Here is a 25,977-nt window from a genome sequence, read left to right on the forward strand (position 1 = left end):
TCTTCACCATGTGGTGATGGTGCTCCCACAATGGTATCAGATAGGAAATTCCAAAAATATTGGCCCAGTGATGATAAAGGAACAGCAACGTACATCCAAGTCAGGATGGTGTGACTTGGAAGTAATGATGTTCCCTCAACATTGCTACTCTTGCCTTTCGCGGTGGTAGAAGATGCGGGGGAGAGGGGTGCTATCCAAGCATCCTCAGAGTTGGTGCAGCACATCCTGAAAACAGTACACACTGGAGCCATGGTATGCTGGTGATATAGGGGTTGGATATTGAGCCTGGTGAGTGGCGCCAATCAAGAAAACTGCTCAATCTTAGGACACTGCCAACTTTTGAATGTTGCAGCTACACATATCCAGGCAAGCGGTGCATACACACACTCTTGCCTTGCTTCTTGCAGATGGTGGGTAGGCTAGGAGTAGTCAGGACGTGTGCCACATTATCACACCAGAATACATAAAGCAGCTCCATCAATCATCTAGTTTCTAATCACACGCAAGTCACTTAACATACACCAATGTTATCCAATTCCTCACTGCAGTGCACAGCCTGCTTGCTGCATTGTGCAGTACATTCCAGATCACTGCACAGCTTAAGGCAACAGTGGTATTCACACATCTAGTTTTCATTGTGCAGCTGCTAGTTTCTCACCCTTTGCATCTGGAGCATCTGGATTGCTACCCCGCTTAATAAGTTTTGCTGCAAAACTGTTCTCATCAAATGAGGTGCCATTCACAACCGGAACATCGTCAAATGGATTCACTGACTGATCAGAGTCCACCGTTATATCCTGAAGTGCTAACCACAGTGCTGTACTTCCTTCATGGTCCTTCAACTCCAAGTCACATCTAGAACAAAGTTGGCCAAAGATATTATGGAATCTCACAACAAAAACAATTTAACTTTAGAAATCAACAAGCAGCTGCTCTCAGAAGGCACAATGATGGGATTCGTGATTCATACTTACTGTTTACACTGCAGTAACTGCATGAAGACATACTCATTGCCTGCCAATATAGATGTGTGTAAAGGGGTCCTGTGTAAGAGAGGGAGAAAGAGAGAGAAGGCAGTGAGGGAGTTAACAAATGGTGCACAGCTGCACATTTTAAATACTCCCACAAGTTGGATATATTTGATCAAGAGGATTTAACAAATTTTCCTAAAAACTAAATGGTGCATCCCTCACATGGTAGCGTATCCACAGCATTCAGCAATCCAGACTGCTCACAGTCCCTTCCAACAGCCAATTGGACTGCGGACACATTGTAGGATTAAGTTCAAGATCCTTACAATCGCTATTCAAAAAGTAGCAAGGCCCAAGCTGATGTTGTAAACACAAGGAAAGGAACACCAACAACTCGAATGGAATAAATTTCTCCACAAAGCAGATTTAAAATAACTTCGGAGGTGCATATACACGAGGATTAAGATCATCTTTTATTCAGATTAACAAGCACCATTTAAAGCCAACAGCCTCACAATGTCTCAATGTACAGGCAGAATTCAATATCATTAAAAAATAGTTTTCTTCAGCCACATGGTAGCACTATTTTACTTCAGGAGGCGAAATCAATGCAGATTAAAGTACTGCAATGCCCTGTTGGATAGCCTTATATGGGAAATTCCTGACCCAAACCGGACACGTCGTCGGGTTCCGACGGGGTCAGGTAGCAGGCCTTTACCCATGTACTGATGTAAAGGCCGGCTAACCGACCCCAACGACATGCGTCAGGGTCGGGTCGCACTTCCAGGCCCGGCATTCAGGCTCGGTCGGGTTTCCTTTGCAGACCTTTAATGTGGATTCCTTACAAAACGTGGACATGAACACTTTGAAAATCATGCTCCAACATGGATTCCCTACTTTGAACTCTCAGCTGTACAGCTATTGGAGGGCCAGATGTCTGCCCAACTTGGATAGAGATATATAGCTCAAGCTGCAGAATTAGAGATGCAGTCCTGAGAAATTAGTGATACTGCACAAAATTGTGGCTAATTAACTAATTAATAAGTAGAGTAGCTAAACCAGAGGGAGGAGATTACTGTATTTAGTTAGCATTTAGTATTTATTGTAGAAATCTAGCACTAGGAACCATATAGTTAAGTGTATCATAATTTAGTAAGAATTTAATACGTATTTATTTATTTTATATTAATTAACTAATTAGTGCTAGAAATGACAGTTAGAGGGGTGAAGTGCTTCACCTGTGAGATGTGGGAGGTCCGTGACGCTCCCAGCGTTCTGGGCGACTACATCTGCAGGAAGTGTACCCAGTTGCAGCTCCTCACAGACCGCATGGATCGGTTGGAGTGGCAACTGGATGCACTGAGGAGCATGCAGGTGGCGGAAAGCGTCATAGACAGGAGTTTTAGAGAAGTGGTTACACCCAAGGTGCAGGCAGATAGATGGGTGACCGCTAGAAGGGGCAGGCAGTCAGTGCAGGAATCCCCTGTGGCTATCCCCCTCTCTAACAAGTATACCGTTTTGGATACTGTTGGGGGGGATGGCCTATCAGGGGAAAACAGCAGCAGCCAGAGCAGTGGCACCACGGCTGGCACTGTTGTTCAGCAGGGAGGGACAAAGCGCAGAAGAGCAATAGTTATAGGGGACTCTATAGTCAGGGGCACAGATAGGCGCTTCTGTGGACGAGAGAGAGACTACAGGATGGTATGTTGCCTCCTTGGTGCCAGGGTCAAGGATGTCTCTGAACGGACAGGGGGCATTCTGAAGGGGGAGGGTGAACAGCCAAAGGTTGTGGTACACATCGGTACCAATGACATAGGCAGGAAGAGTGATGAGGTCCTGCAGGGGGAGTTTAGGGAGTTAGGTAGTAAGTTAAAAAACAGGACCTCTAGGGTTGTAATCTCTGGATTACTCCCTGTGCCACGTGCCAGTGAGGCTAGAAATAGGAAGATAGTGCAGCTAAACACGTGGCTGAGCAGCTAGTGTAGAAGGGAGGGTTTCAGATATCTGGTCCATTGGGCTCTCTTCAGGGACAGATGGGACCTGTACAAGAAGGACGGGTTGCATCTAAACTGGAAGGGCACTACTATCCTGGCTGCAAGGTTTGCTAGCGTCACTCGGGAGGGTTTAAACTAGTGTGGCAGGGGGGTGAGAACCAGAGCAGTAGGACAGCTAATGAAGTAAATGAGGAGGACATAGTAAATAAGGCCAGTAGGACTAAGATGAAGAGCAGGCAGGGAGATGTTGCTGAGCACAGCGGGACTGGTGGTCTGAAGTGCATTTGTTTCAATGCGAGAAGTATAACAGGTAAGGCAGATTAATTTAGAGCTTGGATTAGTACTTGGAACTATGATGTTGTTGCTATTACAGAGACTTGGTTGAGGGAAGGGCAGGATTGGCAGCTAAATGTTCCAGGCTTTAGAAGCTTCAGGCAGGATAGAGGGGGATGTAAAAGGGGTGGGGGAGTTGCATTACTGGTTAAGGAGAATATCACAGCTGTACTGCGGGAGGACACCTCAGAGGGGTCATGCAGCGAGGCAATATGGGTGGAACTCAGGAATAGGAAGGGTGCAGTCACGATGTTGGGGGTTTACTACAGGCCTCCCAACAGCCAGCGGGAGGTAGAGGAGCAGATATGTAGACAGATTTTGGAAAGATGTAAAGGTAACAGGGTTGTGGTGGTGGGTGATTTTAACTTCCCCAATATTGACTGGGACTCAATTAGTGCTAGGGGCTTGGATGGGGTAGAATTTGAGAGGAGCATCCAGGAGGACTTCTTGAAACAGTATGTAGATAGTCCAACAAGGGATGGGGCCATTCTGGACCTGGTATTGGGGAATGAGCCCGGCCAGGTGGTCAAAGTTTCAGTGGGGGAGCATTTCGGAAGCAGTGGCCATAATTCCATAAGTTTTAAGGTACTTGTGGATAAGGATAAGAGTAGTCCTCGGGCGAAGGTGCTAAATTGGGGGAAGGCTAATTGTAACAATATTAGGCAGGAACTGAAGAATTTAGATTGGGGGCGGCTGTTTGAAGGTAAATCAACATCTGACATGTGGGAGTCTTTCAAACGTCAGCTGATTAGAATCTAGGACCAGCATGTTCCTGTGAGGAAGAGAGACAAGTTTGGCAAGTTTCGGGAAGCTTGGATAACACGGGATATTGTGAGCCTAGTCAAAAAGAGAAAGGAAGCATTTGTAAGGGCTGGAAGGCTAGGAACAGATGAAGCACTTGAGGAATATAAAGACAGTAGGAAGGAACTTAAGCAAGGAGTTAGGAGGGCTAAAAGGGGTCATGAAAAGTCATTGGCAAACAGGATTAAGGAAAATCCCAAGGCTTTTTATACATATATAAAGAGCAAGAGGGTAACCAGGGAAAGGGTTGGCCCACTCAAGGACAGAGATGGGAATCTATGTGTGGAGACAGAAGAAATGGGCGAGGTGCTAAATGAGTACTTTGCATCAGTATTCAAAGAGAAGGACTTGGTGGATGATGAGCCTAGGGAAGGGAGTGCAGATAGTCTCAGTCATCTCATTATCAAAAAGGAGGTGGTGTTGGGTGTCTCGCAAAGCATTAACGTAGATAAGTCCCCAGGGCCTGATGGGATCTACCCTAGAATACTGAGGGAGGCAAGGGAAGAAATTGCTGGGGCCTTGACAGAAATCTTTGCATCCTCATTGGCTACAGGTGAGGTCCCAGAGCACTGGAGAATAGCCAATGTTGTTCCTTTGTTTAAGAAGGCTGGCAAGGATAATCCAGGAAATTATAGGCCGGTGAGCCTTACATCAGTGGTAGGGAAACTATTAGACAGGATTTCCTCCCATTTGGAAAAAAACAAACTTATTAGCGAGAGACAGCATGGTTTTGTGAAGGGGAGGTCGTGTCTTACTAATTTGATTAAGTCTTTTGAGGAAGTGACGAAGATGATTGATGAAGGAAGGGCGGTGGATGTTGTCTATATGGACTTTAGTAAAGCCTTTGACAAGGTCCTGCACAGCAGACTGGTACAAAAGGTGAAGTCACACGGGATCAGAGGTGAGCTGGCAAGATGGATACAGAACTGGCTCGGTCACAGAAGACAGAGGGCAACAGTGGATGGGTGTTTTTCTGAATGGAGGGATGTGACTAGTGGTGTTCCGCAGGGATCAGTGCTGGGACCTTTGCTGTTTGTAGTATATATAAATGATTTGGAGGAAAATGTAGCTGGTCTGATTAGTAAGTTTGCGGACGACACAAAGGTTGGTGGAGTTGGGGATAGTGAAGAGAATTGTCAGAGGATACAGCAGGATATAGATCGGTTGGAGACTTGGGCAGAGAAATGGCAGATGGAGTTTAATCTGGACAAATGTGAGGTAATGCATTTTGGAAGGTCTAATGCAGGTGGGAGGTATACAGTAAATGGCAGAACCCTTAGGAGTATTGAAGGCAGAGAGATCTGGGCGTACAGATCCACAGGTCACTGAAAGTGGCAACGCAGGTGGATAAGGTAGTCAAGAAGGCATACGGCATGCTTGCCTTCATCGGTCGGGGCACAGAGTATAAAAATTGGCAAGTCATGTTGCAGCTGTACAGAACCTTAGTTAGGCCACACTTGAATATTGCGTGCAATTCTGGTCGCCACACTACCAGAAGGACGTGGAGGCTTTGGAGAGGGTACAGAAGAGGTTTACCAGGATGTTGCCTGGTCTGGAGGGCATTAGCTATGAGGAGAGGTTGGAAAAACTCGGATTGTTTTCACTGGAACGACGGAGGTGGAGGGGTGACATGATAGAGGTTTACAAAGTTATGAGCGGCATGGACAGAGTGGATAGTCAGAAGCTTTTTCCCAGGGTGGAAGAGTCAGTTACTGGGAAACATAGGTTTAAGGTGCGAGGCGCAGAGTTTAGAGGGGATGTGCGAGGCAAGTTCTCTTACACAGAGGGTGGTGAGTGCCTGGAACTTGCTGCCAGGGGAAGTGGTGGAAGCAGATACGATAGCGACGTTTGAGACATCTTGACAAATATATAAATAGGAAGGGAATAGAGGGATATGGGCCCTGGAAGTGCAGGTGTTAGTTTAGGCAGGCATCAAGATCGGTGGAGGCTTGGAGGGCCGAATGGCCTGTTCCTCTGCTGTACTGTTCTTTGTTCTTTTATTGTGTAGCTCAGTCACAAAGTACAGATGAAAGCCAGTTTACCCATGCAACTCATCCATTTATAGCAAACAATGGGCCCTTGATTACAGCATTCAAGTGTTGCTTGAATGCCTCAAGTTCTTGTCTCTACCCACCACCCAAAGCTCCAATGACCACCCTGGTCATGATTCACTGTGTGACAGTGACTTCTGACATTAGCCCTGAACTGTTTCTATTTTAAAAACTTTGTGCCCAAGCCCCTTAGTCGTGCCAGTGTTCCAGATTAATAGTTTTTTTATCCCATACGGATTAAGTTGGTCCTCAAGGGCAAGGGTGGAGGGCGGGTGGGGGGGGAGAAAATCTTCTCTGCAGATCAGCGATCAACATCCAAGACCTCAAAAGCAATGGCTGAGTATGGCCAGAGTAGAGAATCAATGTTGCTCCTGACATCCTTTCAGGGTCTTCCATAAGCACGTTTACACCATTAACTATACACCCCTCACGACCCATTTTTAACTTCCAAAATGGAACACTTTACAGTAAGTTATTGGTATGAAATTTCATCTTCCATAATTCTATCCACTTTGCATTAGTTCTTTGGCTGCTTCAAAGTCCACTCACCCAAAAAAAAGCAGTGTAGTATGTGAATCTGATCAGCTTTTATTACATTTATTTTATTACATTTTTGAATCCAGGTGTTAGTATAACATGGGTCCTCCTTGCTGTACATCTCTGCAGCCTGACATCACCCACTTTGTTTCTTTCAGCCACTCGCTAACCTTCAAGCGTTACTAGAAGAGCGACGTGCGCAAAGAGAGCAACACTGGAACCCCCTTCTGAAAACGGTTTGTATCCTTTCATGAGATAGGAGTCGCTGGCAAGACCAGCATTTGTTGCCTATCTCCAATTGCCCTTGAAACGGTAGTGGTGAACCTCCGCCTTGAACAGCTGCTGTCCATGTGAAGTCGGTACACCCACAGTGTTGTTAGGGAGAGAGCTCCAGGATTTTGACCTGGTCACAATAAAGGAATGGCAATATAGCTCCAAGTCAGGATGGTGTGTGGCTTGGAGGGGAAATTGCAGGTGGTGGCATTCCCATGCATCTGCTGCCCTTTGTGCTTCTAGGTGGTAGAGGTTGCGGGTTTGGAAAGGTGCTGTTGAAGGGGGCTTGGCAAGTTGCTTGACAAATATGTTGGCTGTTTATCAGGTTATTTTCATACATAATTCGCAAGCTGGTTTCTAATGACCAATTCCATTATTTTGCAAGATTTTTGAGTGTTACTACCTAGGTTTGCTTTGTCACCTTTCAAAAGTAGTTACCATGTTGGCTTTTTAAATCCAGTACAACCTCACACCCGCCATACATGCATGATATTTTTCTTTAAGAAAGTTCTGATTTCCATAAATAAAAATTGAGAGGTTCAGCTGAGAAACGTGCTCGTTTCTCTTTGCACATTTTTCTCAGATTAATAACTCTTGTATTTAATGGCATACGACTCATAAATGATTAGTATATCTGCTCCAAAGGCATGTTCAAAATTCAGGAATGCTGCTCAGAAGTCCAGACAGGATTGAAAACGATACACAAAATGGCAAGATTGGTGGGGGGGGGGGGGGGGGGGCAGGGGCGAGGAGACTAGATTGGTGGGAGGGCCCCGAGGAGGCGGCGAGATGAGGGGTGGGTGGGGGGGAAACGAATACACAAGTGCCACAGTGGTTAGCACCACAGCCTCTCAGCACCAGCGATCCGGGTTCAATTCTGGGTACTGCCTGTGCAGAGTTTGCAAGTTCTCCCTGTGATCGCGTGGGTTTTCGCCGGGTGCTCCGGTTTCCTCCCACAGCCAAAGGCTTGCAGGTTGATAGGTAAATTGTCCATTATAAACTGTCCCTAGTATTGGTAGGGGATTTGAAGGAAGGTGAGGATGCGGTAGGAATATGGGATTAATGTAGGATTAGTATAAATGGGTGGTTGATGGTCAGCACAGACTCGGTGGGCCGAAGGGCCTGTTTCAGTGCTGTATCTCTAAATAAATGTGTTGAAGTGCTGGAAGTCACCGAAGCACACATTCAGTTGCAGTCTATCATGCTGTAAGAAGCTAGGTAGAAGAGATGTCAGAAGGCAACGTACCCAAAATAACCATTTTGTCAATGGTTACTCACCGTCCTTTGCTATCCTGCACATTCGAATTGGCAGATGCTTCTAATAGTGCTTGTGCAATTCGTGCCATTCCTGCCATTACTTCCACGGAATGCTTTTTTGGACTGTATGAGGCCACGAGGTGAAGTGGTGTCTCTTGCTCTCCATACGTAGCTGCGTTTACTCGAGCTCCATTTCGAATCAAGAAGCTGGCAGAAAATTCATCACCTGGGTTAGAAAACAAAATCCAAAAACATTTAGTTCCAAACACACATTATTATAGTATTTCCTTCGACTTCCTCAAAAAAATAAAGATACTATGCATTACTATTTGACAGGAGTGCGCATTCCAAACTTAGATTGCATCTTAGCTCAAAGCGCCCAAACACCAATTTACAGGTAGCCAGAGTACAGGATTCATTGGCAGCTCTCTAATGCGCTTCAAGCTTTTCCACCAGATTTTCTTCAGTGGGGGTGGGAAGAGAAACCATTATTGGATATGCTCTGGCTATGTTTGGATAGTACGAGTGGAACCAATTAGAGGCCCACTAAGCTGAATAACGGAGGGGAGCATTAGAGGATGGTGTGGTCTATAGTGTCAAATGCAGCAGTGGGGCCAAGGAGGAATAGTGCATCAGGCTCACAGCCAAAGAATGTCTTTAAAATCTTTGGTTAGGAGAGTTTTGGTGGTCTTAGAGAGCTGAAAACCCAAGTAGCTGGATTCAGATGGAGTTGTGCAAGAGAAGGACAAAGATCTGGCAAGTAACACCATTTAAGGGATTTGGAGAAAAAAAGGAAGGTTGGAATTGAAGCAGTAATTTGTCAGGGATAGTAGGCAGGTGATAAATATTCTGAAAGGGAGCAGACAGTACTCGAGTGGGAATCATTTACAATGTTAAACAGCATGGGGGCCAGGAAGGTCAGTTGGATGATCAGTTTAGTGCAACGGGATCCAAGGAGCAGGAACTCTGATGGACAAAATAAGCTTAGACCGTATGAAAGAGAAACTAAAAAGAGTACTGGGAGTTCGGGATTAGAGTAGAGAAGTCCAGCGAGTAGCTGAGCCTCAACCTAGCTGACTGCCTGCCTTTAGCCTTCCATACACAAGTGTACATCTGCTTAACCACTCCCTCACCTCCAGTAAAATCTTCACGCTCTTGTATCTTGGTCATTTAACACCCAAATCCACACACCCCACTCCTACTGGATGACACCTACACCGGCTCTTGGTTCAGAGGTATACATACCTGAAGCAGAACTGATTCAGCCATCTATCATCAGATGTAGTTGGACTGCATGAAGTGCTAACAGGCCATGCCCATCTCTGCCAAAACCACCCACTATTCCTGGATAATTCGAGAGAGCAATTTATTTTCTTTAACCCCTTTCCACTGCCCCCACTCTCACCAACAAGTATGAAGAGCTCAAGGATTTTGGCATTAAGATAGAATCCATGCCTTCAGCTGCCTCTGGTGGTTACCCTTGTCCAAAGTCAGTCTGTGCAAAAATTAGCTCTCTGCTGGGTTAGCAGTAAGGTAGGGTGAGGGAATGGGATGCTCGAATTTCCGCTGTTTGCACTTGATCACTGCCTGGACATGTCGACGTTGTTCAAACTGACTGGCACCTTTGCAGATGCTGCTTCTCCATTTTGGGCATTCTCGGGCAAGAGATTCCCGCGAATCAGTGGCGAGATCACATTTTTTCAGGAAGGCTTTAAAGGACATCCTTGTGGCGTTTCCTCTGCCCTCCTGGTTGCCTCTGGCCGTGACGGAGCTTGGAGAAGAAAGCTAGTTTTGGGAGTCATGTGTCAGGCATGCGAACAATGTGGCCTGCCCAACATAACTGACTAGCCATGACCAATGTCTCAATACTGGCTTGAGAGGGGACAAGGACATTGGAGCACCTGTCTTGCCACTGAATTTGCAGGACCTTGTAGAGGCACTGCTAGTGCTATCTCTCCAGGGCTTCGAGATGTCTGCTGTACAGTGTCCATGTTTCTGAAGCATACAGGAGAGCAGGTAACACTGCAGCACTGTAGACCACGAGCTTGGTGCCAGGTTTGAGGCCTTTGTCGTGAAACATTCTTTTCCTCAGACGGCCGAAGGCTGCACTGGCACACTGGAGGCGATGCAGAGATTAAACGTCGATGTCCGCCATTGCTGAGAGGAGGCTCCCAAAGCATGAGAAGTGATCCACATTGGTTCGCCGTGGATCTTGGTCATCAGGGGGCGGGGTGCAGTGCTGCACTGTGGGAGCAGGCTGGTCGAGAACCTGTGTCTTCTGGATGTTTAGCTTAAGCCCATTCTTTCATACACCTCCATGAAAGCATTGAAGAGGGTTTGAAGCTCGGCCTCAGAATGTGCGCATGCACAAGCCTTGCCAGCATACTGCAACTCAAATGACCAAGGTTGGAGCGGCCTTGGTTCTGGACTGGAGGCAACATAGGTTGAATAGTTTTCCGTTCCTCCTGTAGAGGATATCTACTCCCGCAGGGAGCTTCAAGATGAGGTGGAGTGTTGTGGCGAGGAGGATGGCAAAAGAGCGTTGGTGCGATGACACAACCTTGCTTGACCCCAGTTTGCACTCTGATTGGGTCAGTGGCAGATCCATTGGCAAGGATTACAGCTTGCATGTCATTGTGCAGCAGGCGGAGGATGGTGACTAATTTCTCCGGGCAGCCAAATTTGAGGACGATGTTCCATAAACCCTCCCGGTTGGGATAGTCAAAGCTCTTTGTGAGGTCAAAGGCGGCCATGTATAAAAGGTTGCTGCTGCTCCCTACATTTTTCATGGAATTGGTCTTGCTGTGATGATCATGTCCACTGTGCCTCTTGATGGACGGAATCCACATTGCGAGTCCGGTAGGAATTCTTCAGCCATGGGGAGGCAGCGGTTGAGAAGGACTCTTGCGATGACCTTCCCTGTGGCAGACAGCAGGGATACCCCTCTGCAGTTCCTACAGTCGGTCTTGCCACCTTTTTAAAGATGGTCATAATTACAGCATCCGAGATCCCTGGCACGCCCCCCTCCTTCCAGATGAGGAAGATAAGACCATGTATGTGTCAAGAGTGCTGCTCCGCCATATTTTAGATTTTTCGGCAGGCATTCCATCTGCACTGGCGGCATGTTTTCTTTTAAGCTGTCAGATGGGCGGCACAGTGGTTAGCACCGCAGCCTCACAGCTCCAGCGACCTGGGCTTGATTGTGCGCACTGCCTGTGCGGAGTTTGCAAGTTCTCCCTGTGTCTGTGCGGGTTTCCACCGGGTGCTCCGGTTTCCTCCCACAGCCAAAGACTTGCAGGTGGATAGGTAAATTGGCCATTATAAATTGCCCCTAGTGTGGGTAGGTGGTAGGAGAATTGTGGGGATGTGGTAGGGAATATGGGATTAATGTAGGATTAATATAAAATAGGTGTTGATAGTCGGCACAGACTCGGTGGGCCGAAGGGCCTGTTTCAGTGCTGTATCTCTAAATAAATAAAATAAATAAATGACCTTTTCGATCTGTCAGGCTGGAGCTATGCTGTCGTGGTGGGTAGCATGCTGTGGAACGTGGCCGAGGGCACTCGCATCAAGGACTGAGTCGCAATTGAGGAGATCTTCGAAGCGCTCCTTCCAACAAGCGCTAGAGACCTACTTTAGGTTGGGAAAACGAACCCGACTGAACCACCGCGGACCCGAGCCTGATCTGGCCAGAGTCCCTCTGCTTTTGCCCCAAGCCCGAACCGGCCATCCCTTTACTTAACTCCCGACTCGGAACCTCCACGAAGCTGCTGCGCATGCGTGATATCATAGTGATGTCACTCACTCACTGCGCAGACTCTGTTTCATCCCGGACTCCCAGCTCAGGTACGTTTTTTTATTTTTAATGCTTACCGGCACAGCACCGACCCTGCGTGTCTGGCCCGACCCGAGCCCGAAAGCCGGAGTCTGAAGATGGGCCCGACCCGACACATGTTGTCGGGTTCCGTCGGGTAGCAGGCCTCTAACGAGCGCTGACTTCCTCTCTGTCCTTGATCAGCACCACTCCATTCTTTGCTCTCAGTGGGGTAGGTCCTTGAGTACTGGGGCCGTAAATGGTCTTGACTGCGCTGAAGAGTCCATGCATGTCATGGCAGTCAGCGAGTTGCTGTACTTCCTGCCCTCTTTCAGCCCACCAGCTGTTCTTTAGGGTCATGGGTTTTTTGTTGGAGACCCTCCTGACGGTATACCAGTGTGCCATCATCTCTGGTGGGTCTGTTCTGTTAGTGGGACAGGACATACAGACATACCCAGGGATATAATGTATGATTCCAGGAGTATGATTGTCAGGCTGTTGCTTGACTAATATGTGGGACAGCTCCCCCAATTTTGGCACAAGCCCCCAGATGTTCGTAAGGAGGACTTTGAAGGGTCAACAGGGTTTGTCGTCGTCGTTTCCAGTGCCTAGGTCAATGCTGGGTAGTCCGTCCGGTTTCATTCTTTTTCTTAGACTTCGTAGCAGTTTGATACAACTGAATGTCCCCATGGGAAGAGTACAATCAGCATCAAGTAACTATAATCAAGCATGGAATTAATCATCTGGGGGAGAGTTGGGGGCAGGGAGGGGGGGGGGTGGCGAGAAGAAACAGTGCAGAGAATCTTTTACTTTTTGCAGACATACTGACTGCAGTGAAAGTCACTATGCTGGAAAGCTCAGTGTTAGCTTAACATTAAACCTAACTCAAAAGGTCAAAGTTACAATGTAACCTCTGATGCAGGTTAATTTCACAATCTCTTTCAGAAGATTAGACTATACCTCACTTGCTTAGAAATTCTACAGTAATATCACAATTCCATGTATGCATTACCCCAAGGCCCCTCAGCAGTCATTCCATCATATGTTCAACATGCCAGCTTCAGGTGGAGTTTACGGGATTGTTAACTACCTATCTGTAGTTAATGTCAGACTCGGAGAGGAAAGCAAAACTCAGGACAAATAAAACAAAATGGGACCACAGGGTTCAGAGAAATCTTGATGGTCTGACAGATATTTGAGCAAAACTCAATTAACACTTTGAAACAAAAATATAATCAATATCTTCACTAATACTAAAAACACACACTAATAATAATCAAAACAATCAAATTACATGTAAGGACCACCTCAGGGCCATTTGTCCCCACAGCTTCCACAATCCACCAGTTACGTAACTATTAATTCCTTCATGCTGCAATCACCATAACAACCAATCACCTCAACCCCCTCTTCTATATAGTTTCATCTTTTCATAGAATCCTAGAATAGTAAAGCACAGAAGGAGGCCATTCAGCCCATCGCAGCTGCACTGGCTCTTCCGAACAGCAATCGAGTTCGTCCCATTCTTCCACTGATGCTTTATTTGCTGTAGAGTGAGAAACTAGTAAGAACTTGGGATCTTTAGAATGTTTATAAAACACAAGCTTCAAAAGAATATGTTCATGAATTTTAGGAGCATATAAATACTGACAGACAGGAAAGACCTACATGTGTATCTAGTCTGTCCCACAGAGTTGTGATGCCTTATGTAACTATACAGATTCTCTCCACCCACCCTGAGCCATGCAATCTACTGGGAGAGGCTATTTGGAGAAAAAGGCCATAAAAACTTTACGTATCTAAACTTATGCACAAATTGCTTCGTAAAATATTCAAAATCTTCCATACAGCATATATTTCCAGCAAAAGCTAAACTTTTGACGTAGCTCTGATCACTTGATTTATCACAGAACTTCCTCCAGATCAGGCCCTCCAAAACTGTTTATTCATCTCAGAGCTAGATGACACTGTTCTCAACAGCTCCACCTACCTCAGGCTAGGTCCTTGAACCACCTCTACTGACAACCTCTCAAAGACCCAGCCCTAGCCGAATCACTCCCAATGAGTATGTTAATGTAGCAACATCGATCTTTCCACTGGGGAACAAAAGACAGGGAAAAGAGCAAAGGGGAGGTGGAATGCAGAGTACTTGCTCAGAATCATCCCCCAGAACCTGCCTATGGCCTAGGAGTGCCAGCATGAAGTACAAAGAAAGAGTTTAAACACTATCGTTTGATTACCGTATGCTTGTACACAGCAGGAAAATATATTAAAAACTCTGGATTTTGCGCTTAAACTGCTTCAGGCCTGGTCCCAAGCAATTAACCAGGAAAAGGAATACAGACCATATTCTCCCAAAACTGTTCCAATGCCTACCCTATGCTGTTATATCCCTAGCCACCTCAGTGCTACCAAATTCTACCACCTCTCCCATTATCAGACCTCCATTCCCCCCCACCCCCACAAGATAACCGTCATGCCTAGGCACCCAATGCTTCCCAGTACATGGGATGGTGTTCGGTTTCCAGACACTGAAGACTTACCTCGTGTAGCCGGACTTCCTCAGCACCGCAGGTCCAGGCATCCACCTACATGATGGAATCCTCTACCGACATATCCAGAGACTTTTCAATACTTACAAATCTGAGCCTACCCTTCCAAATAGTGTCAAGAATATTGCCATATCCCAGACCCAGCACCCAACTTCAATGACAAACTCTCTGTTGCTTAAGCCCATAATTCCTGAATCCATGTCTCCTAAACCCAACATGCTACATGTTATTCAAGATATAAATAAAAGTCAATCCCATGGTGTTATGGACAAGGGTGTCAATTTTTTTTATATATTCGTTCTTGGGATGTGCGCATTGCTGGCAAGACCAGCGTTTATTGCTCATCCCTAATTGCTCTCAAGCAGTTGGTGGCGAGCCGCCTTCTTAAACTGCTGCAGTCCATCTGGTGTAGGTACACACACAGTGCTGTTAGGGAGGGACCCAGGTTTTTGACACAGCGACTGTGAAGGAACAGCAATACAGTTCTCAAGTCAGGATGAGGAGTGAATTAGTTTATGTTTAGAGATACAGCACTGAAACAGGCCCTTTGGCCCGAGTCTGTGCCAACCATCAACCACCCATTTATACTAATCCTACACTAATTCCATATTCTTACCACATCCCCACCTGTCCCTATATTTCCCTACCACCTACCTATACTAGGGGCAATTTATAATGGCCAATTTACCCATCAACCTGCAAGTCTTTGGCATGTGGGAGGAAACCGGAGCACCCGGAAGAAACCCACGCAGACATAGGGAGAACTTGCAAACTCCACACAGACAGTACCCAGAATTGAACCCGGGTCACTGAAGCTGTGAGGCTGCGGTGCTAACCACTGTGCCACCCTAGAGGGGAACTCGCAGGCAGTGGGGTTCCCATGCATCTGCTGTCCTTGCCCTTCTAGGTGGTAGAGGTTGTAGGTTTGGAAGGTGCTGTCGAAGGAGCCTTGGCACGTGCTACAGTGCATTTTGTATATGACACACACTGCTGCCACTGTGCAGGTGGTGGAGGGAGCGAATGTTTATAAAAGGTAGTGGATGGGGCGCCAATCAAGCAGGCTGCTTTGTCTTGCATGATGTCGGAGTTAGAGTATTGTTGGAGCTGCATTCATCCAGGCAAGTGGAGAGTATTCCATCAAACTCCTAATGTGTGCCTTGTAGATGAGGAGAGGCTTTGGGGAGTGAGGAAGTGAGTTACTTGCCACAGAACACCCAGACTCTAACCAGCTCTTGCAGCCACTTTATTTATATGGCTGCTCCAGTTGAGTTTGATTAATGGTAACATCCACCCCAGGATGGTGATGGGGGATTCAGCAATGGTAATGCCATTGAATGTCATGGAATGATGATTAGATTCTCTCTCTCTGGTTGGAGGTGGTCATTGCCTGACACTTTGTCTTGCAAATATCACTTGCCAGCCATCAGCCCCAGCCTGAATGTTGTTCAGGTCTTGCTGCTTGTGGGAACAGACTGCTTCATTATCTGAGGAGTTGCAAATGGTACTCAACACAGTGCAATCAATGAACATTCCCACTTCAGATGTTATGTTGGAGGGAAGGTCACTGATGAAAGAGCTGAAGATGGATGGGCCTGAAGAACTCCTGCAAGGATGTCCTGGCTAAGATGATTGGCTTCCAATAATCACAACCATCTTCCTTTGTGCTTGGTATGGCTCCAACCAGCGGAGAGGTTTCCACCAACCACCGCCGCCCCCCCCTCCCACCCCGATTCCCATTGACTTGAATTTTGCTTGGGCTCCTTGATTCCACACTCAAGTCAAATGCTCACCTCTGGAATTCAGCTCTTTTGTCCATGTTTGGGCCAAGGATATAAATGAGGTCTGGAACCGAGTGGCCCTGGAGCAACCCAAACTGAGCGTGGTGAGCAGGTTGCTGTTGAGTAAGTGCCAGAATCACAGAATTGTTACAGTGCAGGAGGCCATTCATGTCTGAAAGAGCAATTCGTTCAGTTCCATTCCCCCGCCTTCTCCCCGTAGTCCTGAACATTCTTCCTTTTCATATAACAGTCTAATTCCCTTTTGAATGCTTCAATTGAACCTGCCTCCACCACACTCTCAGACAGTGCATTCCAGACCCAAACCACATTCTGCGTGAAAAGTTTTCCCTCATATCACTTTTGCTTCTCTTACCAAATGCTTTAAATTTGTGCGCTCTCATTCTAGATCCTTTCATGAATGGGTACACTTCTCTCTATCCACTTTGTCCAGACCCCTCATGATTTTGAATACCTCCATCAAATCACCTTTCAGCCTTCCCTTCTCCAAGGAAAGCAGTCCTAACTTCTCCAATCTATCTTCATAACTGAAGTTCATCACTGGAACCATTCATGAATGTTTTCTATACTGTCTCTGATGCCCTCACGTCTTTCCTAAAGTGTGGCGCCCAGAACTGGCACAATACTCCAGCTGAGGCCAAACTAGTGTCTTATACAAGTTCAACATAACTTCCTTGTTCTTATACTCTATGTCCCTATTAATAAAGGCCAGGATACAGTATGCTTTATTAACCGCTCTCTCAACCTGTCCTGTCACCTTCAATGGCTTATGCACATATACACCCAGGTCCATCTGCTCCTGCAACCACTTTAGAATCGTACCAGACCCAGATGAGATGTATCCCAGGCTGTTATGTGAGGCAAGGGAGGAGATAGCAGGGGCTCTGTCACAAATTTTCAAATCCTCGCTGGCCACAGAAGGAGTACCAGAGGACTGGAGGACAGCGAATGTGGTACCATTATTCAAGGGTAGCAAGGATAAACCAGGTAACTACAGGCCAATGAGTCTATCAGTGGTGAGGGAACTATTGGAAAAAATTCAGAGGGACAGGATTAATCTCCACTTGGAGAGGCAGGGATTAATCAGGGATAGTTAGCAAGGCTTTGTCAGGGGGAGATCATGTCTAACTAACTTGATTGAATTTTCCGAGGAAGTGACTAGGTGTGTAAATGAGGGTAAAGAAGTTGATGTAGTCTAAATGGACTTCAGTAAGGCTTCTGATAAGGTCCTGCATGGGAAATTGGTTAAGGTAAGAGCCCATAAGATACAGGGCAATTTGGCAAATTGGATCCAAAATTGGCTTAGCGGCAGGAGACAGAGGGTGATGGTCGAGAGTTGTTTCTGCGAGTGGAATCCTGTGACCAGGTGTACCGCAGGGATCGGTGCTGGGACCCTTGCTGTTTGTAGTGTAGATTAATGATTTAGACGTTGAATATAGGAGGTATGATCAGTAAGTTCGCAGATGACATGAAAATTGGTGGTGTCGTAAATAGTGAGGAGGAAAGCCTTAGATTACAGGACAATACAGATGGGCTGGTTAGATGGGCGGAGCAGTGGCAAATGGAATTTAATCTGGAGAAGTGTGAAGTGATGCATTTTGGGAGGAGTAACAAGGCGAAGGAATATACAATGGATGGTAGGACCCTAGGAAGTACAGAGGGTCAGAGGGACCTTGGTGTACTTGTCCATAGATCACTGAAGGCAGCAGCACAGGTAGATAAGGTGGTTAGGAAGGCATATGGGATACTTGCCTTTATTAGCCGAGGCATAGAATGCAAGAGCAAGGAGGTTATGATGGAGCTGAATAAAACGCTAGTTAGGCCATAGCTGGAGTACTGTGTACAGTTCTGATCACCACACTATAGGAAGGATGTGATTGCACTGGAGAGGGTGCAGAGGAGATTCACCAGGAAATTGCCTGGGCTGGAGCATTACAGCTATGAAGAGAGAGAGAAAAGCCGAGGGCTGTTTTCCTTAGGGCAGAGAAGGCTGAGGGGGGACATGATTGAGGTATACAAAATTATGAGGGGCACTGATAGATTAGATAGGAAGAAACTTTTTCCTTAGTGGAGGGATCAATAACCAGGGGGCATAGATTTAAGGTAAGGGGCAAGAGGTTTAGAGGGGATTTGAGGAAAAAATAATTTCACCCAGAGGGTGGTTGGAATCGAACGCACTGCCTGAAGAGGTGGTAGAGGCAGGAACCCTCACAACATTCAAGTCATATTTAGATGGGCACTTGAAATGCCACAGCATACAAGCCTACGGGCCAAGTGCTGGAAAATGGGACTAGAATAGGTAGGTGCTTGATGGCCGGCACAGACACGATGGGTCTGTTTCTGTGCTGTATGACTCTATGTACCTTTACTTTATATTGTCTCTCAATCGCACGATCGACGATACCTTTCATCACGTTGCTGATGATCAAGTGTAGACTGATGGGGCTGTAACTGGCTGGATTGCATTTGTCCTGCTTTTTGTGGACAGTATATATCTCCAGCCAACTTTCCACAATGTTGGGTAGATACCCGTGTTGTAGCTGTACTGAACAGCTTGGCTAAGGGCCCGGCTAGATCTAGAATACAAATGCAAATGAAGTCTTCCTGTTAAGTGGAATTACAGGGCAGGGAGATAATTCAATCCCTATTTTAAAATACTTGTAGGATTGTCTGAAGTACAAGCTTAAGAAATTGGGAAGTGACAAACTGAGGCACTACAGCACAACCACTGATGGAAGGAAACTATTAGAGCAAGTTTACATAGGTGTTTTCCATTGTAAACAGACAGGAATTTTATAAAGGAAGGTGGTGACAAGTTAATAAAAGTATAACAGGAAGAAGTATTTTGTAGACAGGAAGTGCATGCAGACATAACATTTAATATAGATGGTCAAGCATTTACAGCTTTCATAGATAATGGCCAGATTCATGGAATTCAAAGCACTAAATACAAATCCTAGAATTCCACAGAAAATTACATTTATTCATTTCCCATAAATCAGTGGCACTGAAAATACATTCTGCATTACATTTTTAATGTCATAAAGCAGAGTATTCACCAAGCCACCATGAACAAGGTCATAGGAGACCTACTGGTCAATCTAGAGCCTAACTGTAGTAGTACACTGTCTAGATGTATTAGAACTGTAAGCTCATCTCAAGGGAAGTCTCAATAAAGCCTGGCTCGGGTATAAAATCAAAACCCGACCCGACAACAGCCAACCCGAACAGAGTCTTTTAATTTTTTTTTTAAATGCCTGACCCGACTCAAAAACAACAAATTAATGAAACCAAAAAAAAAATCGTAGATTAAAACAAAAACAATACAGTACAGTCCAGCCTGACCCGACCCGAACACAAATGCTGGATGCAGAATTCAGACCCAACCAGATAGAGGTGTGCAAAGGAAACCCGACCCAAATCCGAATGCTGGACCCGGACGCCCAACCCAACCCTGACACGTCGTGGGGCCCAGTCGGGGTCGGAACAGGTAGCAGGCCTTTACCCATTTACTAATGTAAAGGCCTGCCACCCGACCAGACGGGTCCCGACGATGTGTGTCGGGTTCAGGTCGGGTCGGACTTCCGGGTCCAGAATTCGGGCACGCGCCGGGTTTCCTTTCACACCTCTATGACCCGAACCAGACACACGTAGGCAGGTTTGGGTCAGGTAGCCAGGCATTAAGTCTCAATCACAGCCCATATAGCAACAAAACAATCCCAATTAACTCAGAATAACCACTCATCTGTTAAGTTACCAAATCTCCAGCTAATGATGAGAACTGCAAAAGAATCAAGAACAAGAAAGAGTTTTACCAATAAGGATGATCTCACAACAGAACACCAAAGTCCTTTAACTTGTCTTCAAAATTGCCAGACATGAATGGGATTAAGTACAATAATCTACAAACTTACTGGCCATCATCTTTCTTCGCAGTTTCGTATCCATAGCTGATCACATTACTACTAACAAATCCAAGGAAGAGAGGAAAATTACAAATCCATTTTGTAAGTCTTTATGGTTAGAATGCCTATAATTAACATCTTTTACATGGGTTTAGCTGTTGACGAGGGACTTGGCGTTTGACTTGGAAACTTCATTCTTGCTTTACGATTTGGACGATTTCTAGCTGCGGTGGATGAATATTACAGGAGTGAAAGAAAATGATGAGTCATGAAAATTGAAGTATTGTGCTTCTGCAAAGTTACAATATTAGGCTGCCCAATGGCAAAACTCACATGCCAACCAGGTAGAAAAGTATCAAGGAGTTTGCAGTCCCCGTTGACCAATTCTGGTGGGTACGGAATGCATCATAGAAGTTGTAAGATCAGATTGAAAATGACAATACTCAAGATTCACCAAACTCATTCCTGGGAAGAGGAGGTTGTTCTATGAGAGAGAGACTTAATAGACTAGGTCTTGCAGGTTGATAGGTAAATTGGCCATTAGCAATTGCCCCTAGTGGTGGTAGGGAAATATAGGGACAGGTGGGGATGTGGTAGGAATATGGAATTAGTGTAGGATTAGTATAAATGGGTGGTTGATGGTTGGCACAGACTCGGTGGGCCAAAGGGCCTGTTTCAGTGCTGTATCTCTAAAAAAAAAGGTCTATATTCCCTAGCATTTTATAAGAATGAGGGGTCATCTCACAGAAACATGTAAAATTCTTAAGGTGCTTGACAGGGAAGATGCTGGGAGGACGTTTCTGACTGCAGAGTCTAGAATTGGGGGTCACAGACTCAGAATAAGTAGTCAGCTATTTAGGACTGAGATGAGGAAAAATTTCTTCACTCAAAGGGTTATGAACATTTGGAATTCTCTACCCCAGAGAGCTGCGGATGCTCATTGAGTATTTCAAGACAGAGATTGATAGATTTTTGGATACTAAGGGAATTGAGGAATATGAGGATAGTGTGGGAAGGTGTAGCTGAGGTAGATCAGCTATGCTCTTATCAAATGGTAGAACAGACTAGAGGGGCCAAATGGCCTATTCTTGCTCCTTTTAATGTTCTGGTCCCATAGCAATAGCCAGCCAGAAAATTTACAAACTGAGACACTAAGTGAAAGAAAACATTTTATGGTGTTCTTTGTTCTGGAGATGTGCCACTTGCCAGTGTGAACCTGATGTAACTGTATTTATTCCTAGTTACCCCGAGGACATTAAGAGTCAACCATGGTGCAAGTCCTGAGCCTCATGTAGGCCCAATTGAGTAAGGATGGAAGCTTAAGGACACAAATGAACCAGCTGGATTTTTAACAATCTAGCAACTTTCATGGTTATTTTCCTGGTGAAAGCCTAATTGCCAGATTTATTAAATTTAATTTCATTGAGGCGAGGTGTGGCTGGAATTTAAAATGAATTAGTCTTTACAGTCTAGTAACATAACCAAGCTATCAGCAGATTTAAGCCATTAAAACGATAGTGAGCTGTGCCTTAAGGGATGATTTTTTTTACATTACTGAGTGTTATCGAGCAGTGCCAGAGGCACTTTCTTGCTGACCTTAAATACTGCAACTTGAGGCAACCAAGTCCAGACTGTTGTAAATTAACCACTTGTTTAACGAGAAAACCTTCCTGCACAGTGCTACACATAGGATAGCCTCACAAAGGGAAACCTATATAAATAGAGAAAACAGAGGGAAGTTCTCGGGAGGGAGGACGGAACAAAACTACTTGTATGAAGCTCAAAGTGCAGCACCGCATCTTTTGATCAGACACAGCCTTCTGACTCAGTTCAACAATTTCAGATCATAAACATTGCTTCCACTTTTTATAACTGCAGCTGTTGGTAATGATTCCGCTGTTGTCATTTACACCTGCTCTCAAACCACCTTGTTTTTTTATTGTCTCATCAGCACATCTTTTTTGTCATTTAATCTCTCCTACCTTCCACCCTGTCACAGACATTCCCTTTTGCTCCTCCTTACCCTCCCCACTTTCCCGGTCTTTGTACTTGATTAAAATCTCTGGCATCTCTAACTTTTTCCAGTTCTGATGCAAGGTCGTTGATCTGAAACATTAAATTTGTTTCATTCTCCACACATACTGCCTGATCTGCGAAATGTTTCCAACTTTGTTTTTATTTCAGATTTCCAGTATCCGCAGTGTTTTGCTTTTGTACTTTGATAAGCAAGCTTTGCAAATTGGTAGGTAAATATTAGGTCGGTGAAGTCCATATCCATCAGTAAGTTATGTAATATTTTAACATTAAGCCAATCATGCAATATTGACAAGCCAGTGACACACTTCCAGACTGTGCTGAACTGCAAGAAATGCACATTTGTCCAAGTTAATCCAGCCACCAATATATTGACCTTCATTCCCTTGCCATCACTTTACCTCTTTGGATAGCCTTGTGAAGCAAACTCCAGCCATTCTTATCCACCATGTCAACATCTGCTTTGTTATTAACCAACGTTGTTGCAATACTCTCCAGCTGTCGAGACAGCGCCAGATCCAAGGCCAGGTCGCCATTACCATCAAGTTCATTTAGCTTACCAGGCAACTGTAAATATATTGGTGAACAAATAATGAGAGGAAAAAAAAAGAGAGAAGCTAATGACACCAGCAGGCCAAAAAAAAACCATCATCATTAAACTAAACCTAACAGGCTAGAATTTACTGCTGGTGATGTTGCCATACATAAGCTTAATGCACTCAACAAATCCCTTTAATGGAGGCAATAATCTGTTTTTAAAATGAGTTATACCTCAGTTAAAATAGTGCAGAATCCAATTAAATAGGTTAGGGCACCCAAACTACAGCTCAGGGGCTCAAGCTCAGACGATCTGGCCCATCAGGCAGCTCCATTTTACTTGCTCATGCATCTCCCTGCCTGGTTTGTCCTGTTAGAATGTTATGAGCTTAGAGTTTCAGAAAGGGATGTTCTGAGCAAGATGGAGAGTTATCAGGAATTTGATGTATACATGCAAAAATACTGGGAATTTGTGGACTTAAGCTTCATATTTGACCCACGAGGTTCCACTGGACACAACTAAGCAGCTCATGAAGAAAAAGAAAACCTGCTACACTCTTGGTATGGACCCATGATAAAATTACTTTCAAGGCAGTTTTTGTTTCAATGGTTTCCATTTGCAGTAGGATGTTTAAAAGCTCAAGTGATCCATTTACCAGCAGCAGCATTCAGTGCAGTTGCAGGTTTATCTTGAAAATCTGACTCAAATGTACTTTCAGTTGAGCTCAGAATGAGCACCTGACAAATTAGACACACGATTCCACACAGTTACAAGTGTAAACTTTGAGGATTTACCTGGTCACAGAGGTTAGGGAACCATAACATAGGTCATTAGCACATTGCTTCAGTTAATAGAAGGTGCTCCTACCTGGGAATCCATTGCAATGAGGTAGAGAAATACAACATCTTCTCTTTCCACTTTGATAGCTTTATGCAAAGGGTATTCAGTCTTCGATTTAATCATCTTGTACAATAAAGGAGCAGTCATGCTGCTGAAATCATCCTTCCGCAGGTCATCCTAGTTAAAGAAACACAGAAACCGCTTTTGTAGGTAAAGTAGATCAGCAGCTAATCACTCCCAAAGGGGTCTTCGTTGCATATTTGCCAATATCTTTCCATTCAGCTTACAATATGTAAAAGCTATTTATACAATTAAGTTTCTACAGAACTCCACACATCAGAAACACATCTCAATACTTTACAAAGGGGTGGGTGCGGAGGGTAACTGTAGAAAGGCAGTGCCATACAGAGATAGGCTATAAGGGAGACATTCAAGGACAATGTAATGGTTGGTATCAAAGAATTTGGGGGGGAAAAAGAGCAGGGAGGAACTTGAAGAGGGACAGTGAGCTGCAGTCTCAATGACTGATCTCAGTGCTGTTAGGGGGCAGAAGTCTGATTAAGGCCTTGAACGGAGTGTGGTGAGCATAGCTGTGAGATAATGATGCACTTTTTAATTCTTTTATGGGATGTGGGCATCACTGGTAAGGTCAGTATTTATTGCCTATCCCAAATTTCCCAACAGAGCTGGTGATGAGCTACCTTTCTGAATGCAACTGAGTGCCTTTCTAGACCATTTCAGAGCTGTTAAGAGTCAACTACAGTGCTGTGGGACTGGAGTCACAAAGGCCAGACGGAGTAAGGATGACAGATTTCCTTCCGTAAGGACATTAGTCAACCAGATGGGTATTTAAATGACAATCCAGTAGCTTCATGGTCACCATTACTGATATTGCTTTTCTATTTCCAGATTTAATTACCACCTAGCTGCCACAGTGGGATTTAAATGCATGCCTCTGCATCATTTATCCAGGTTTCCTGATTGCCAGCCCAGTAACTGTATTATTTGTTCGTGGGATGTGGGCATCGCTGGCTAGGCCTGCGTTTATTGTCCATCCCTAATTGCATTCGAGTAAGTGGTGGGGAGCTGCCTTCTCGAACCACTGCAGTCCTTGAGGTGTAGGTATACCCACAGTGCTGTTAGGAAGGGAGTTCCAGGATTTTGACCCAGCAGTGAAGGAACGACAATACAGTTCCAAGTCAGTGTGATGTGTGGCTTGAAAGGGAACTTGCAGGTGGTGATGTTCCCATGCATCTGCTGCGCTTATCCTTCTAGGTGGGAGAGATCGTGGGTTTGGAAGGTGCTGCCGAAGGAGGCTTGGGGAGTTGCTGCAGTGCATCTTGTAGATGGTACACACTGCTGCCACAGTGCATCAGTGGTGGAAGAGGTAAATGTTGAAGGTGGTGTATGAGGTGCCAATCAAGCCGGCTGCGTTATCCTGGATGGTGTTGAGCTCGAGTGATGTTGGAGCTGCACCCATCCAGGCAAGTGGAGAGTATTCCATCACATTCCCGACTTGTGCTTTGCAGATGGTGAACAGGAATTGGGGAGACAGGAGGAGTGTTACTCGCCGTGGAACTCCTAACCTCTAACCTGCTCTTGTAGCCACAGCAGGCTGGTCCAGTTCAGTTTCTGATTAGAATTAGAATTAGAATTAGAATATTACAGCGCAGTACAGGCCCTTCGGCCCTCGATGTTGCGCCGATCATCTGACCTACACTATTCCATTTACATCCATATGTCTATCCAATGACCACTTAAATGCCCTTAAAGTTGGCGAGTCTACTACTGTTGCAGGCAGGGCGTTCCACGCCCCTACTACTCTCTGCGTAAAGAAAGTACCTCTGACATCTGTCCTATATCTTTCACCCCTCAACTTAAAGCTATGTCCCCTCGTGTTTGCCATCCTCATCCGAGGAAAAAGACTCTCACTATCCACCCTATCTAACCCTCTGATTATCTTGTATGTCTCTATTAAGTCACCTCTCCTCCTCCTTCTCTCTAACGAAAACAACCCCAAGTCCCTCAGCCTTTCCTCGTAAGACCTTCCTTCCATACCAGGCAACATCCTAGTAAATCTCCTCTGCACCCTTTCCAAAGCTTCGACATCCTTCCTATAATGCGGTGACCAGAACTGCACGCAATACTCCAGGTGCGGCCTCACCAGAGTTTTGTACAGCTGCATCATGACCCCGTGGCTCTGAAACTCGATCCCCCTACTAATAAAGGCTAACACACCATATGCCTTCTTAACAGCCCTATTAACCTGGGTAGCAACTTT

At 45.4% G+C, this 25,977-nt stretch overlaps 1 protein-coding gene across 1 annotated transcript in view; it reads right to left on the reverse strand.

The window, feature by feature from the left end:
- Window positions 1–25,977, reverse strand: part of ankfy1 (ankyrin repeat and FYVE domain containing 1) — a 110,115-nt gene that overhangs the window by 56,302 nt on the left and 27,836 nt on the right. The window contains exons 6-10 of the mRNA XM_068010069.1: window positions 23,724–23,873; window positions 22,720–22,885; window positions 8,239–8,443; window positions 975–1,043; window positions 659–855 (exon numbers count right to left, since the gene is read on the reverse strand). Coding sequence (XP_067866170.1) covers window positions 659–855; window positions 975–1,043; window positions 8,239–8,443; window positions 22,720–22,885; window positions 23,724–23,873 — 787 coding nt within the window. The remainder of the gene's footprint in view (window positions 1–658; window positions 856–974; window positions 1,044–8,238; window positions 8,444–22,719; window positions 22,886–23,723; window positions 23,874–25,977) is intronic.

The sequence above is a fragment of the Heterodontus francisci genome, chromosome 30, assembly GCF_036365525.1.
Source record: "Heterodontus francisci isolate sHetFra1 chromosome 30, sHetFra1.hap1, whole genome shotgun sequence".
Taxonomy (NCBI): Eukaryota; Metazoa; Chordata; class Chondrichthyes; order Heterodontiformes; family Heterodontidae; genus Heterodontus; species Heterodontus francisci.